The sequence below is a fragment of the Rutilus rutilus genome (genome assembly GCF_951802725.1).
Source record: "Rutilus rutilus genome assembly, chromosome: 14".
NCBI classification, from domain to species: Eukaryota; Metazoa; Chordata; class Actinopteri; order Cypriniformes; family Leuciscidae; genus Rutilus; species Rutilus rutilus.
Genome location: NC_140219.1, coordinates 45,060 through 62,500, shown reverse-complemented (window position 1 = coordinate 62,500; position 17,441 = coordinate 45,060). Strand labels below are relative to the sequence as shown.

At 38.2% G+C, this 17,441-nt stretch overlaps 2 protein-coding genes across 3 annotated transcripts in view; one reads left to right on the top strand and one right to left on the bottom strand.

The window, feature by feature from the left end:
- stag3 (STAG3 cohesin complex component) overlaps nt 1-4,049 on the bottom strand; it is a 41,475-nt gene extending 37,426 nt beyond the window's left edge. Inside the window, exon 1 of one of the 2 annotated variants that reach the window (XM_084430467.1) lies at nt 3,954-4,049. The gene's annotated coding sequence lies outside the window, so the exon portion shown is untranslated. The remainder of the gene's footprint in view (nt 1-3,953) is intronic. The other variant, XM_084430468.1, reaches the window with a different exon arrangement.
- Nucleotides 4,050-4,957: 908 nt separating this feature from the next.
- Nucleotides 4,958-17,441, top strand: part of gpc2 (glypican 2) — a 29,909-nt gene continuing 17,425 nt past the window's right edge. Inside the window, exons 1-6 of the mRNA XM_084429556.1 lie at nt 4,958-5,261; nt 5,742-5,900; nt 6,046-6,180; nt 9,468-9,643; nt 10,177-10,257; nt 10,592-10,757. Of these exons, the coding sequence (XP_084285682.1) occupies nt 5,129-5,261; nt 5,742-5,900; nt 6,046-6,180; nt 9,468-9,643; nt 10,177-10,257; nt 10,592-10,757 (850 nt within the window). The 5' untranslated portion in view covers nt 4,958-5,128. The remainder of the gene's footprint in view (nt 5,262-5,741; nt 5,901-6,045; nt 6,181-9,467; nt 9,644-10,176; nt 10,258-10,591; nt 10,758-17,441) is intronic.

Genomic DNA, 17,441 nt, shown 5'->3' with positions numbered 1-17,441 from the left:
ACATGCACTTGCGAACTTCCCTAAGCACTTCCCCTCGGGGAATCCCTGCCACCACTTTGTGAAGTGGACGAGGGAAGTTTATATGGACAGACCCTCGTTCCCTCGATTTTGACCGAGGGAGCGAGTCTGCTTCATATGTACACTTCAGGCACCTATATGTCCCACAATGCAGTACGATTGTGACGTCACCACAGATTCTCATCTAATCACCACCACAACAACAGGCTTGTGCAAAATTCAGAATTTCAGAATTGGCCTCCATTCAATTCATGAATTGGAATTTGAATTGAATTTACTCCGCCCCACAGGACATTGAATTGAATTTGAATTGGAATGACAGGAAGTGGAATTAAATTCATGGCAATTCAAAGCAATTCCACACAGTCACACAAGAGAAAGAATGTATTGAGTCTTGCATGCATTCAGTGTTAGGAAGGTTACTTTGGAAATGTTATTGCTTACTGTTATTAGTTACCCATTATAGATGTGGTTTGGATTACTTTATTTGGACAACTTTATCAATGCAAAGCAATTTCGTTTTAAGTTGATTAGTAACTAATTGAATTAAACATTTTACGTCAGTAATACAACTAAATACAATTACATTAATTTTGTAATTTAATAACAGAAATTTCATTTCACGTAAATATTTACTCCTCAACCCTGCATACATTTTGTTCTAAAATAGATATTGATCAAATTCTTGAAATAAATTACCCCCTCAATGTTGTTTAATTAGTTTTGTTCCAATGTAATTTTCATTTCATTTCAAAGTAATCACACAAACACAAAGTTGTTGTAAATGCAGTTATCATTTATCATTTATCATATGCATATCATTAGGGTTCTAGTTCTTTGCTATATGCTGATGACACTGTTATTTTTCTTTCTGGTTCTAATATCGACACAATCAATTACAAACTTAACATAGATCTGCAGCATTTACATAACTGGCTGCAAGATAATCATTTAACACTTAATGTCAAGAAAACACAATGCATGTATTTTTACTCATCTAGGAGACAGCTATCCATATCTAATCCTATTATTTTTTCTAATCAAACGCTTTCAATTGTATCAGCATATAAGTATTTGGGAGTCTATCTTGATTCACATCTTACTTATCAAGAACATGTTCAAACCCTAACCAGAAAGTTAAACCAAAAGTTATATGTTTATAGCAAAATTAGACCATATTTGTTGCTTTCTGTTTCAAAAACCTATCTTCATGCCATCATTCTGTCCACTTTGTCGTATTGTTTACCTGTTTGGTCACTAACAACAAATGAGATTATTGAACCAGTAATAAGACTTTATAATAGAGCTCATAAGATCCATGTCAGGCTTCCAGGCTGGACTCACCACTGTACTGCACTATCTTTGTGTAATGCCTTGACATTTCAGAACTATAAAATTAGCCATGGGATAAACCTGTTTTATCAAATCTCAAATGGACATACTGTAACTGCTCTAACCGAATTGGTTCCGAAACTTGGCTCAAGGTCTGAGCGCACTACGAGATCTTTTACAAATGGACTTTTGCCTTTACCGGCTTTTAGAAACTGTTATGGACAGAGATCTTTTTTTCATGTGCTCACTAAAACCTGGAATGAGATCCCACAGCACATCAGAACTATCACATCAAGAAGACTATTTAAAATAACATTTGCTCGCCATTTAACGGACAGGTATATCTGTGACCATTGAGAGGGCTCTATAGCCCCTCCTGCTGCCTAGTATCTTGGTTTGTGTGTCTGTTGTTGTCTCTAGCTGTCTAGTGTGTGAGCTTTGTTGTGTATGTGGTTTTTATGTTCTGCAGAGCAGGAACCTGCTGAAAATCAGTTTTATACTGAGCCAGGCCCGATTGTCCTTAATCTTTTCCTGTTTTAAAAATATAAATAAATAAAAATAAATAAATCATTTATTCCAAATGCAAAAAAAATTACTGAGCAACACTGTTGCATCTAATTCTCAATAGCTCCTCAAATGTTTTTTCATTGAGTCTGCACCGTTCTGGTCTGAATATCTTTCCTGCAACACTAAAGATTCTCTCAACAGGTGCAGAGTGAAGTTGTAAGGGACTTCTGAAACTTAAAAAGTCCAGTGTTGCCCATCAAATTGTGCTTTCAAACAAATGTCCACCTCAAATTATTTAGCAACCATTTAAAATATTTGGTTAAAGTAAAGCATTCTGGGAAATGGAGTCATGTTCCATCATGTTCCACAAAATTACAATTACAATAAATCAAACTTAATTATTTGTTCTGTGACTAGTGCTTTTAACATTCATTGCTAGGGGAAAACATATCCTTTTAAAGTAATCTGTACAAACTAATATAATTTATAATGCAATCATATCTGACATATACTGTAAAGCTTCATTGTTAAACACTTCACTTAAAATATGTATATGAATTTCTTTGAATTTTTGTTGAATTGCAATTCTGCTTCCTTTAATTCAAATTCGAATTGTAATTCTAGATCCTGTTTTTGACATCAATTCAAATTCAATTCAAATTCAAGAATTGAATTGGAATTAAGGAGTCATTCTCAATTCAATTCTGAATTGTGCACAAGCCTGCACAACAAACAACTCTATTATATATTAATTATAATTTTTTTAATTTAAAACAACCCTAATACACCTATATACATTTGGATGCTGCATTAAACAAATTATTAAAAGGAAAAAAATTTAAATAATAAATCAACTCCACAGCTGATTCCAAGTGATCAAGGGCTTAGGACGTTCCAGTTCAGCCCGCCGCAGTTTCCGCCAGTAGTGGGCGCTCGTGCAACGTAAGCAATGACGTACATCCGAGTGAGCGAGACGGAGGAAGTTAGCGTGTGAAGGGCATGACAATTTTGGACTGGGGCTGCGTTCCAGTCCAAAATTGTCATGCCCTTCACTTGCTAACTTCCCTCCGTCTCGTTCACTCGGATGTACGTCATTGCAAGTGCCCACTACTGGCGGAAACTGCAATGGGCTGAACTGGAACGTCCTAAGCCCTTGATCACTTGGAATCAGCTGTGGAGTTGATGTATTACTTACATTTTTTTCCCTTTAATAATTTGTTTAATGCAGCATCCAAATGTATATAGGTGTATTAGGGTTGTTTTAAATAAATAAAAAATAAATTAATATAATTAATATATCATAGAGTTGTCTGTGTGGTGGTGATTAGACGAGCTATGTAGTGACGTCACAATCGTACTGCATTGTGGGACATATAGGTGCCTGAAGTGTACATTTGAAGCAGACTCGCTCCCTCGGTCAAAATCGAGGGAACGAGGGTCTGTCCATATAAACTCCCTCGTCCACTTCACAAAGTGGAACGCACTTAAAAATGGCCGCAGGGATTCCCCCAAGGGGAAGTGCTTAGGGAAGTTCGCAAGTGCGTGTCTAACAGTGGACTGGAACACAGCCTCAAACGAGTCGGCAAAAAATACCCGGATGAGCTGCTACTTCCGGCGAGGTTCTTAAGTGTGCTTCATATGATGCTCACTCTCTTCAATAAGTACTTACTTTGAGAGAGCTAAAAAAGTATGTTCTATATAGCATTAATGTTATCCGTACATACAACATTAGCCATGGTATCAGTTTGTCATGTGACCTACGTGTCAGTTCGCTTCACTGGCGTTCGTAAAGCTTCATATACTAACGTTACTTCGTTTTTGCTAATTGTTACTTCATCAGTTAAAACTGCTCTCAGGCATTCAAATCTACACAGAGATTGAAAAATAATTAATGAGTAAAACATGACAAACATAAGCAAACAAAGCCCTCTACACTCAAAAATAATGATCAAATCATCTGTTTACAACATTAACGTTAATTAAAACCGATGCAAAACCAACATGAGAAAGACAAGTTCCGTTTTACCTCACAAAATCGTAACCTTTGAAGTAAATTTACTTTAAACTCGATAATCTGTCCGAAGAAAGTCTCTTACCTCAGAATCAGTTAATGGGCAACTTCGGCAGATTTCCAATTATTGATCACTATCGGAAGAAAACTGTAGTGTGAAGTTATTGATCTGTCTGTGACTGACTGACAGTTCGCGCGCAAATCACAAGCCTAACCAGTCAAGGCAAAGAATCATCTCTGGAAAATGATTGGCTGGTAACTCTGGCCGTCTGCACGATAATTGGCCAATGTCTGAACAGAGTCAAGTCTGATTGGATGAATCCTGCATTGGCACAAGGCATAGCAACTGTTGTTTGTGCACCCCTTGATTAATGAATTTATTAATGTATTAAATTCTAAATCGTTGGCAAAGTCTCTAAATGTTTATTAGCTTTTTTTTGTATTGGTTTTAGTGCGTATTGAATTATTGACTAGATAATGACAGCAGCTGGCAGCGATCAATACTGGCAGCAGCGAGTCACGTGACTTATCCTGATCTCTCATCTCTGTTTAGGACGGAAACACGTTCTGAGACTATATTGTTTTAGTGATGGATTATGTATGTTGATAATAATAATAATAATAATAATAATAATAATAATAAAATGGATAAAACTTTTAGACTAGCATTGCATTCTCGCTATGAGCTAAAGTATCGGGTTCTGAATTGTGTATTTCAGTCTTTTCTACGCTGTACAGTTAGGGTTAGGGTTAGGCTTTCATTTTATTAAGTGAAAGAGTCATTAATCATCATATCAAAACATTAACGACACGTTAATTACAGCTACTCAATAAATCGTGTTTGATGTCGCATCCATTTAACTCGTCCAATTGAGTTCATAAATGAAAGCGCACGTAAATTAACGTGAATCATTTCATTTTCAATACGAATCATTATTTGCAGATCATTTTTTTATCCTTTAAACTCCTTTACACGGCTGATCCGTCTGAATAAAACGGCCCGTACTGTGAAAAATCCGACAAAGAGCGTTTCTATTGTTCAGACACACGCTCTTTAGGGAGGAGGTAGGTGTGTGTGTGTGAGAGAGAGAGAGAGAGAGAGAGAGAGAGAGAGAGAGAGAGAGAGAGAGAGAGAGAGAGATCATCCCGGGACAAAGAGAGACGCGCTCAGCTGAGACGCTGCAGATTCACTTTTCCTCATATTTAATCACAGATAAAGTGTCTCGCAGCACCGACTCCGTGTTTGTAAAGATTATAAAGATGACGCTGATGATGCTGATGTGTGTGATCGCGCTATGGGGCGTCGCGGGCGGCGCGAGGAGCTGCGGAGAGTCACGCCGGGTTTACGGAGAGAAACACAGCCTGGACACCGCGCCGCACGCGCGCATCAGCGGTGAGACACACACACACACACACACACACACACACACACACACACACAGACAGACAGAGAAAGAAAACACTTGCACCTGCTCATAGTGGTTATGCTGCTCGAGAGTAATGCATGTGTTGCTGGAGCTGATCTGTCTGTCATCTGTATGGCAGATTTACGAGCATTTTCATTTTCCAGTCCACAAATAGTCCATATAAAAAATTCATAATGTGAAGTAAACAAAATGATGTTGGAAATGAACTAAACAGATTAACTTATAATGTTATAAAAGTGTAACATGTAGCACAGTGGACATTTTGTTTTGTTTTAGCTGCTTTGATATATAATATTAGATAGTATGTGGGCAGATAGCCTATTGTGCCTAATATATTATACATACTGTATTTTGATTGATTTGTCGGTCTGATTATATGCAGCCAGATTTCGTTGCTGCTTTATTCCAGAAGTGTGTGTGTGTTTAAGCTGTGCTCTCGCTGTCAGGTGAACACCTGCGCGTGTGTGCTCGCGACTACACCTGCTGCTCCAGTGAGATGGAGGACACGCTCGCGCGGCAGAGCCAGGCTAACTTCCTGTCCGCGGTCCGAGACACCAGCCACTTCCTGCTCACCACCTTCACTCAGAGACACCGCAGGCTTGATGGTGAGGACGCCTACATTACCAGCTGCTTTATTAATGTGTGATATAGTGTTTTAGTATCAGAGAACAGAGGTTGTGTGTGTTGTGGTGTCAGAAACAGAGGTTGTGTGTGTTGTGTGTGATGAAGGCTTTTCTCCTGTGATGTCAGAGTTCTTCCGTGAGCTGCTGGATGTGGCGGAGAGATCGATGAACGAGATGTTCACGCAGACGTACGGTCACCTGTACACACAGAACGCTCACATGTTCCAGCAGCTGTTCACTGACCTGAGGCGCTTCTACACGGGTCAGTGTGTGTGTGTGTCTGTCTGTGTCTGTGTGTGTGTGTGTGTGTGTGTGTGTGTGTGTGTATGTGTGTGTCTGTGTATGTGTGTGTCTGTGTGTGTGTGTGTGTGTCTGTCTGTCTGTGTGTGTGTGTGTGTGTGTATGTGTGTGTGTGTGTGTGTGTGTGTGTCTGTCTGTCTGTCTGTGTGTGTGTGTGTGTGTGTCAAGTCACATTTATTTATTTAGCGCTTTTTACTATACAGATTGTTAGATCAATCTAATTCTTCTAAGAGACTCGAATAATAAGCAGATCTAGCAGCTTTTAAAGCCTCTCTGTATGCAATCAGGCTCTCTTTCCATGAAATGCGAAATACCTCTAGTTTTGTTTCCTTTCAGTTGCGCTCCATCTCTCTGGCTGCTCTCTTAAGGGCCCGAGTGTGCTTGCTGTACCACGGCGTTGGACTATTTTCTTTAATCTTCTTTAAGCGCATCGGAGCAACTGTGTCTAAAGTGCTGGAAAAGAGAGAGTTAAAAGTTTCTGTCGCAATATCGAGTTCTTCTAAGCTATCCGGGATGCTGAGATGATGAAACTGATCAGGAAGATTATTAATAAAGCAATCTTTAGTAGCAGAAGTGATAGGTCTCACATATTTGTAACACGGAGTCGGCTTTGCAGCTTTGGCTAAATGAAGTTTACACGAGACTAGATAATGATCTGAGATGTCATCGCTCTGCTGCAGAATTTCAACGGCATCAACATCTATTCCGTGTGATAATATTAGATCTAGAGTATGATTATGAGAATGAGTAGGTCCTGACACGTGTTGTCTAACTCCAATAGAGTTCAGAATGTCTCTAAATGCCAATCCCAATGCATCTTTTTCGTTATCTACATGTATATTAAAATCACCAACAATTAGTACTTTATCTGCAGCCAGAACTAACTCTGATAGAAAGTCAGCAAATTCTTTGATAAAGTCTGTATGGTGCCCTGGTGGCCTGTATACAGTAGCCAGCACAAATCTCAAACATGATTTATCATTTACACTAGATATTGCTATATTAAGCACCAACACTTCAAAAGAATTATATTTGAAATTAGACTTTTTAGTAATTCTTAAAATATTACTATAAATTACAGCAACACCTCCCCCTTTGCCTTTCAGACGAGGCTCATGTTTATAACAGTAATCTTGCGGGGTGGACTCATTTAAAGTAATGTAATCGTCTGGTTTTAGCCAGGTTTCTGTCAAACACAGCACATCTAGATTATAGTCTGTAATCATATCATTAACAATGAGTGCTTTTGAAGTAAGGGATATAATATTCAGCAACCCAAGCTTTAGCATTTGTTCATCTGTATTATATCTGTTTTTTATTTGTTGAACATCGATTAAATGTTTACCCTTAGATGGGTTTGGAAGTTTTTTTGTATTTCCTAATTCGGGGAACAGTGTGTGTGTGTGTCTGTCTGTCTGTCTGTCTGTCTGTCTGTCTGTCTGTCTGTCTGATTGACCTGTCTGTTTGATTGACCTGTCTGTCTCTCTGATCTGTCTGTCTCTCTTATCTGTCTGTCTGTCTGATTGACCTGTCTGTCTGATCTGTCTGTCTGATTGACCTGTCTGTCTCTCTGATCTGTCTGTCTGATTGACCTGTCTGTCTGATCTGTCTGTCTGACTGACCTGTCTGTCTGATCTGTCTGTCTGATTGACCTGTCTGTCTCTCTTCTCTGTCTGTCTGATTGACCTGTCTGTCTCTCTTCTCTGTCTGTCTGATTGACCTGTCTGTCTGATCTGTCTGTCTGATTGACCTGTCTGTCTCTCTTATCTGTCTGTCTGATTGACCTGTCTGTCTGATCTGTCTTTCTTATCCGTCTGTCTCTCTTATCTGTCTGTCTGATTGACCTGTCTGTCTCTCTTATCTGTCTGTCTGATTGACCTGTCTGTCTGATCTGTCTGTCTGATTGACCTGTCTTTCTGATTGACCTGTCTGTCTGATCTGTCTGTCTGACTGACCTGTCTGTCTGATCTGTCTGTCTGATTGACCTGTCTGTCTCTCTTATCTGTCTGTCTGATTGACCTGTCTGTCTCTCTTATCTGTCTGTCTGATTGACCTGTCTCTTTAATCTGTCTGTCTGACTGACCTGTCTGTCTGATTGACCTGTCTGTCTCTCTTATCTGTCTGTCTGATTGACCTGTCTCTCTGATCTGTCTGTCTGATTGACCTGTCTGTCTCTCTTATCTGTCTGTCTGATTGACCTGTCTCTCTGATCTGTCTGTCTGATTGACCTGTCTGTCTCTCTTATCTGTCTGTCTGATTGACCTGTCTGTCTCTCTTATCTGTTTGTCTCTCTTATCTGTCTGTCTGATTGACCTGTCTGTCTGATCTGTCTGTCTGATTGACCTGTCTGTCTCTCTGATCTGTCTGTCTGATTGACCTGTCTGTCTGATCTGTCTGTCTGACTGACCTGTCTGTCTGATCTGTCTGTCTGATTGACCTGTCTGCCTCTCTTCTCTGTCTGTCTGATTGACCTGTCTGTCTCTCTTCTCTGTCTGTCTGATTGACCTGTCTCTCTGATCTGTCTGTCTGATTGACCTGTCTGTCTGATCTGTCTGTCTGATTGACCTGTCTGTCTGTTTGATCTGTCTTTCTTATCCGTCTGTCTCTCTTATCTGTCTGTCTGATTGACCTGTCTGTCTCTCTTATCTGTCTGTCTGATTGACCTGTCTGATTGACCTGTCTTTCTGATTGACCTGTCTGTCTGATCTGTCTGTCTGACTGACCTGTCTGTCTCTCTTATCTGTCTGTCTGATTGACCTGTCTGTCTCTCTTATCTGTCTGTCTGATTGACCTGTCTGTCTCTCTTATCTGTCTGTCTGATTGACCTGTCTCTCTAATCTGTCTGTCTGACTGACCTGTCTGTCTCTCTGATCTGTCTGTCTGATTGACCTGTCTCTCTGATCTGTCTGTCTGATTGACCTGTCTCTCTGATCTGTCTGTCTGATTGACCTGTCTGTCTTTCTGATCTGTCTGTCTGATTGACCTGTCTGTCTCTCTTATCTGTCTGTCTGATTGACCTGTCTCTCTAATCTGTCTGTCTGACTGACCTATCTGTCTGATTGACCTGTCTGTCTCTCTTATCTGTCTGTCTGATTGACCTGTCTCTCTGATCTGTCTGTCTGATTGACCTGTCTGTCTCTCTTATCTGTCTGTCTGATTGACCTGTCTCTCTGATCTGTCTGTCTGATTGACCTGTCTGTCTTTCTGATCTGTCTGTCTGATCTGTCTCTCTGACCTGTCTGTCTGTAGGCAGCACCGTGAGTCTGTCTGAGGTTCTGGCTGATTTCTGGGCAGGGTTAGTGGAGCGCATGTTTTCTCTTGTTAACCCTCAGTATGAGTTCAGCGAGGAGTATCTGGAGTGTGTCAGCAAACACGCCGAACAACTACAGCCGTTCGGAGATCTGCCACAGAAACTGCACACACAGGTATCCTCTCACACACGTGCTTTTCATATCACGACAGAGAACAAAATGTGTAGAAAGATGATAAAGATTTCTCAGATCTGCTTATGATGACACACATTTTCACAAGATCACATGTTGTTGTTCTTCTAATTTCAAAACATGCAATACTGTGAGAGACAAAAGTTAAAAGAACTCTCTGATCTCAAATTTAATCAAAAGTGCGTTCTCACCAAGAACGATATCGCTCTGTTTATTATAAGTGCGCTGAGTTTTGTCATCTGTCTCTTTAAATGCTCAAGCTCTTTAAAGCAAGATAGATTATTATTGGCTGTCAATGTTTTTATCGTTCATCAGCTGAAAGTGATTCCAGCGATATCGTTCCTCTGTGTCGTAATCGTTATAGTTGTGGTGTGACTTGCTGTTCTCTTAGAGTTAGAGCGATTATTGAAACTCTGTTTATAGTTATTATATTTGGTGTGACCACATCAGTGTAACTTCACATCATCATTACTATGATAATACTCCTCCTCACCTGAGTTTGTTGTGATTGGCAGGTGTCTCGAGCGCTCACTGCGGCGCGGGCGCTAGTTCAGGGTTTAGCTGCCGGCAGAGACATCGTGAACAAGGTGACAGAGGTGAGAGAAGGTTTCTCAGTGCTGGGCATTAATAATGAACATAACTGATCTCACAACCGCAATAACTATGCCAAAACAACACAACATGATCAGAAAACTGGGTGTGTGGCGTGACATTGTGTGGAACATGTGCATATGATCAGAAGCGGTGTCAGGAGCAAACATCAGTTTTAGATTTCCAAACATTCCTTTTGCTAATATTGTAATAATCTCATGAGAAATGACATGAAAAACCTTCTAACAATCTGAAACTGACAGTTCTATTCTGTAAATAAACAGGGTTATCCCATGAAACCTAATAGATCATCATGTTCTTGATCCTGTGTGTGTGTAGTTGACTGTCGGATCGGAGTGTGTTCGGGCACTGATGCGGCAGTGGTTTTGTCCGCTGTGTCGTGGATCTCCGTCACTCAAGCCCTGTCATTCGCTGTGCCTGAACGTCATGAAGGGCTGCCTGGCCAATCAGGCCGACTTAGACTCGGAATGGAACAATTTCATTGGTGAGAAAGAAAACCATCTCGTTTGTCATTCTGTCATCATTTACTTTCGTCTCGTTCCAAACTTTCTTTCATCTCCAGAACACCAATGAAGATATTTGTACTATCTATCATCTTTTTTGTCAAGTCACCTTTTTTTATATAGCACTTTTTACAATACAGAGTGTTTCAAGGCAGCTTTACAGAGATAACAGGAAAAAATGGGGTTCCATTTGTGCCGAAATTATGTCGACATGCTGTCTGTCTATGCTGTGTGTCGTCTTCCATGTCTATGTGTCTGTTCACTGTCTATGTCTATGTCTGTCTGTCTATGCTGTGTGTCGTCTTCCATGTCTATGTGTCTGTTCACTTTCGTGATTGCCCGCATGACTCAACTTTTGTCTTTGTCCACTCAACTTACTCCTGTCATCTGTCCTTGTCGTTTGACTGTGTCGTCTTGCGTGTCAGTGCTGCATGTGTCATGTGTTTTTTCATTCTGCCGTTGCTATGTGTCGTTGCTATGCGTCGTTTCCCTCTGTCGTTACTATGTGTCGTCTTCCATGTCTATGCTATGCGTCGTTTCCCTCTGTCTTCTTCCATGTCTATGTGTCTATTAACTGTCTATGTCTATGTGATTGGTCCGTGTACTTTTTGGTCATTTCATTTCCTGTTTGGAATGGAATAATGAGAAATGAAAACCAGCTCGTTTATTCGTTTTTTAGTTTAGTTTAAAAAACGAAAAATGAGATTTTGGCTCGATTTTTCATTTTTTGTTTGTGGTTTACAAATCGGTTTATGGGTTCGATATTTCATTTGCACACGTGGGCGGCGCTGAAACGGCCCTTTCATCTGATTGGTCAAACCGCTCCGCCTTCAGTAAGCTACGAGCTTTTCTTTCTGTCAGGCAGAATAAGAGTCAGTACGAGTGCGGCACTGACAAATCATAGGCTACACTATAATAAAATGATGTCTGAAACCACCACTCACTGTTAACTATGCACAATATTTGAAGCAGACTATGTTGCTGCTCACGTAATTCGTGCTGCAAGCGACCCCATTAATGTGAGCCACAGTATATGACAGATTATTTTAGCATGATACATTTCCCATTGATAAATACAGTGCAAATAGTTCCGTCTCTTTGGATAAAAGGGAAGTGGAAATAAAAATCAATAATAGGCTGAACTGTACCTTGATAATATGTCCGTAACATTTACCACTCTCGTCTTTTATTTACATCAGAAGGCCAGTAGGCGTGTGTGACGTATACATCATTTTGAAAATTGAATAGAAATAAAGATTATATTTATGAATGTATGCATGTGTAGCCTCAGTTCACATGAAAAGAAAGAGACAGAAAAGAGAGAAACTGTAAGTGAACGTATATTAGTACTGACAAAATTACCAGGTTTGGGATTAATTAAATCATGTCGGTTGAAGAGCACGGCATACCTTTAAAATGTTATTAGTTTTATTATAAAACTAATACAATTTTATTACATACTGAATTGGTCGATGTTTCTCTGAGTTTTGTTTATTATGTTGGCTTGAAAAAGCTAGCATATCAGAAAAAAAGGTACAAAAGCTGTCACTGTGGCGGTACCTTTTCAAAAGGTACACCTTTGTACCTAAAGAGTGCATATAAGTCCCTCAAAGTTATATATTGGTACCAAACGTGTACATATTAGTACCTAAATGGTACATATTAGAACCCTTTTGAAGGGTACTGTCCCAGTGACAGCTTTTGTACCTTTTTTTCTGAGAGTGTATGTTTAAACATTATATTATGTATTATTATTATGAGAAATTGACTCCGCCTAGAACTTAAATGCATCACCAAACTCAGCTCAGACCTTCACACTGGTCTGACTCGCTAATATCTTTTCTAACTAGTGGTCTGGTCAGACTGACTTCCCCAAAAAATCCATTGACTTGCCTGCGTTATCTGAGCAATGAAGGCAGTAATACTTAATGCTGTCCACTAGAGGGGGCGACAGGATAATACGTCTTTTCTACTCTTTCCCTGTTTGCATCAGTTTAAATGACAAATAAATGCATGAATTTCATTCATAAATAGGCATTATCTGTGTATGAGAACCAGGTTTGCACTTCAAGATCTATCTATCTATCTATCTATCTATCTATCTATCTATCTATCTATCTATCTATCTATCTATCTATCTATCTATCTATCTATCTATCTATCTATCTATCTATCTATCTATCTATCTATCTGTCTGTCGGACTATAACAAACCATCTTTTTTAAACTGTTATTTAAAACGGTGGTCTGCTATATTTCACAAAGGAAGCCCATTTGTGCGGTCGTTGGCGTTATACGAGAAGATCGACATTCTGAATATGAGCCTACTGTAAAATTAGCTGTCTTAAAAATGCGGATTGATCATTGCAGAGTTATTCCAGACGCCTCCCGGTGCTATTCGCATTGGAATTGTGTAATCACAGATTATGAACAGATGTTTTACACAACAAGGATATATTCCCATTGGGTTGTTGGGTTTTCAACTTTAGACATAATTTTTTAACTTTTATAGAGCTGTACAAACTGTGTTAAACTTAGCTAACTCTAATGTAACAGTTATGGGTAGGTCATCTACGCACATGTTACGGACATATCATGGTACAGTTTAGCCTATTATTGATTTTTATTTCCACTTCCCTTTTATCCAAAGAGATATTTGAACTATTTGCACTGTAATTATCAATGGGAAATACATCATGCTAAAATAATCTGTCATTTACTGTGGCTCACATTAATGGAGTCACACTTGCAAGTCGCAGCAGCACGAATTACGTGACCAGCAACATAGTCTGCTTCAAATATTGTGCGTAGTTAACAGTGAGTGGTGGTTTCAGACATTATTTTATTAAAGTGCGTTTGTACTGACTCTTATTCTGCCTGACAGAAAGAAAAGCTTGTAGCTTACTGAAGGCGGAGCGGTTTGATATAGTATGACCAATCAGATGAAAGGGGCGTTTCAGCACCGCCCACGTGTGCAAATGAAATATTGAACCCATAAACCGATTTGTAAACCACAAACGAACAATGAAAAATCGAGCCAAAATCTAATTTTTCGTTTTTTAAACTACACTAAAAAACGAATAAACGAGCTGGTTTTCATTTCTCGTTATTCCATTCCAAACAGGAAATGAAATGACCAAAAAGTACATGGACCGTGGTCCGTGTACGGTTTGATAGTTTGTTTTTTCGTTTGAAACACAAAACAAAATAACGAGAAACCACCTGTTTTTCGTTTGTCGTTTCAAACCAAAAACAAAGAAACGGTAAAAAAAGAGCCGTTCTCCCGTTTTTGGTTCTGAATCCAAAAACGAAAAATGACATAACCAAAATCAAATAACGGTCCGATTTTGGTTTTTTGAAATTCCTTTTTCCATTTTTCCGTTTGAAGATCTACATTGAAATATAGACAGGTTGGCCACGTGACCCGGAAGTAATAGTAAATATGGCCTATCAAAATAAAAGCCAAGCTTTTAGAACGGTCATAATATTCAGCGCTAATGTTATACCAGAGTAACGTTAAAGGAAGAAAAATCAATTAATAAATAGCCTTACATAAACCGGACCGGAATAAATATGTTAGCAACAGTAGTTTATTACAGCTATTTAATATCCAGACATCACCAGTCACGTTTAATGAGCGCATTGTTTGGCTCAATTTGTGTGTGCAGAGTTGTTACTGTTAGCGCTATATTATATAGTTAAATGTATATTTAATGTGGTTTCCACCGTAATGGATAACTGTTCCCCCTTTCTACCAGCAGGTGGCAGTATTTAAATGACTGATTAACACTGTATAACGTGAGCGAGGTAACAGCGTGTCCTTGGGCTTTTTGAAAATAGATATGATGCGTTAGGATAAAATTATATTTGAGGACCAACACAAGTTTTACGAGGGTGTCAATCGAATGGCAAAGACGAGATAGGGACGGATATTATTAGGCCTACGCATGACGTCACGTGGGAATTCACGTTGACAAGTATTCATTCAATCGCTGTCAGTTCGCTGTCCATTACGGTGGAAACCACATTAAATATAAATTTAATTATATAATATAGCGCTAATAGTAACAACTCTGCACACACAATAAGTTCTTAGGTTAACCTATATTACCAACTGTATTGAGTCAAACAATGCGCTCATTAAACGCGACTGGTGATGTCTGGATAGGCACGAAAATAAATAGCTGTAATAAACTACTGTTGCTAACTACTTTATGTTTGCAAAATATCGAACAAGTACCCCTAGCTTTATCTACAATATCTAAATTCTCAAAAGTATCAGGATTAAAACTAAACGTTAAAAAATGTGAAATTCTGCCCCTAAAAGACAGCAGCCAATCTGAAATATGTAATATCTCGCTCAAAAACACTATAACTTATCTTGGTATTAAAATATCGAGAAATCCTAGAGAAACTCTGGACCTATATGCTCCCGGTGACTCAGACCATCAAAACCAAATTTAATTGTTGGTCTGCCAGAGATCTATCCATATATGGCAGAGTTCTGTTAAGTAAGGCAGAAGGGATGTCAAGAGCAGCTTATGTTTTCTCATCTCTAGATGTTCCAAAATCCACTTGTTCCCAATTTGATAAAATTCTCTTCAAATTTATATGGAAGAATAAGCCTGACAAGGTTAAAAGGTCTGTTCTCTCAAACCCTCTGGCTGAAGGTGGTCTGAATGTACTGACATTTACTTCATTTAACCAAATTATAAAAATCAACTGGATTAAAAGATTCCTCAAGTGTCCAAATAGTATTATTCCAAACAGCTTATTTGAAACTATTGGTGGTCTTAACTTTCTATTGATATGTCCTTTTTCGGTAGGAAAACTCCCCGTGAAATTAAGCAATTTTCATAAACAAACCTTGTTATGTTGGAATCTTATCTTTAAACACAATTTCTCCCCTCACAACTGTATTCTTTGGAACAATGCATACTACACAAAAACAAAACACTCTTTCTGAATAATTGGTTTATGAGTAATCTGAATACAGTAAACAATCTGCTAAATACAAAAAAAATGAATTTTATTCTTATGAGCACTTCATGGAAAAATATGGTATTGATACATCTCAAGAAGAATTCGAAATGGTGATTGAGTCTATTCCTGTTAGTCTTGTTTCTTTAGCACAGAGCATACAGACAGATACTTCTCTATCTGTAACAGTCGTTCTCCTGCTATTTCTGGCATACCACTTACAGATAAGAGATGTAACAATACTTTTATTAGAAACATACTTGATCCTACCAGTACTCCTGTAAACACCGATGGACTTTACTGGTCAAGAAACTATGGAACATGATCTTCCTGCTACCTCATCAGTATATTATTGTAAATAAAATCAAAGAAGTTTTATTCAAAATTGTTCACAGGTATTACCCTTCAAAAGCAAACATCTGTACTTTTTTTCCAACTGTGTGTAACATTTGTACTTTCTGTGGCTGTGAAGGAGAAACCATTGAGCATGTTTTTGTTGATTGTCCCCTTGTAGCTTCCTTTTGGTCCCATTTACAAAGATTTATTTCCCAAAAGATAAAAAAGAATATTTCTCTAAGCAAATTTGAAATACTTCTTATAGTCACTGAGCCATATTTATCAGCCAATGAAAAATATGTAATTAACTTAATTATTTTAGCTAAATATTATCTGCACAAAATGATTTGGCAAAGAAGCAAACCCTCCTTTTACAATTTCAAAATTACAGACCTTAAAAAATATTGGGACAGCATTGAAAATTAAAAAAAAAAGAACAACAAATTAAACAAAACAATCAAATTATTTCATTATTTTAACTTTAATGCATAAGCAGACCCCTAAGTGTTTTTCATTTATGTTTCTATGTGTTTTGTTATTTTATTTCTATTTTATTTCTTTATTTCTTTATTTTTTATTTTTTCACCTTGTTAAGATCAGATATATGAAGCTGTATATTGATTCAATTTCGTATACGTGTTAAAATTGTAATTTGACAAAATGTTAATAAAATTTGTAAAAAATAAAAATAAAAAAAACTACTGTTGCTAACATATTTATTCCGGTCCAGGTTTATATAAGGCTATTTATTAATTGATTTTTCTTCTTCTAACGTTACTCTGGTATAACGTTAGCGCTGAATATTATGACCGTTCTAAAAGCTTGGCTTTTATTTTGATAGGCCATATTTACTATTACTTCCGGGTCACGTGGCCAACCTGTCTATATTTCAATAGATCTTCAAACGGAAAAATGGAAAAAGGAATTTAAAAAAAAACAAAATCGGACCGTTATTTGATTTTGGTTTTGTCATTTTTCGTTTTTGGATTCAGAACCAAAAACGGGAGAACGGCTCTTTTTTTACCGTTTCTTTGTTTTTGGTTTGAAACGACAAACGAAAAACAGGTGGTTTCTCGTTATTTTGTTTTGTGTTTCAAACGAAAAAACAAACTATCAAAACGTACACGGACCGACCGTGATTGATTGCCCACATGACTCAACTTTTGTCTTTGTCAACTCAGCTTACAATCAGGGTATCTTCCGTCCATTTAATTTCCTATTTGAAATGAAATAAGCAGAAACGAGAAACGGCGCCTTTATTCGTTTTTTCGTTTTTTCCAAAAAACGAAAAAACGAGATTTCGGCTTGATTTTTCGTTTTTTAGTTCACAGGCAAAAAACGAATAAATGA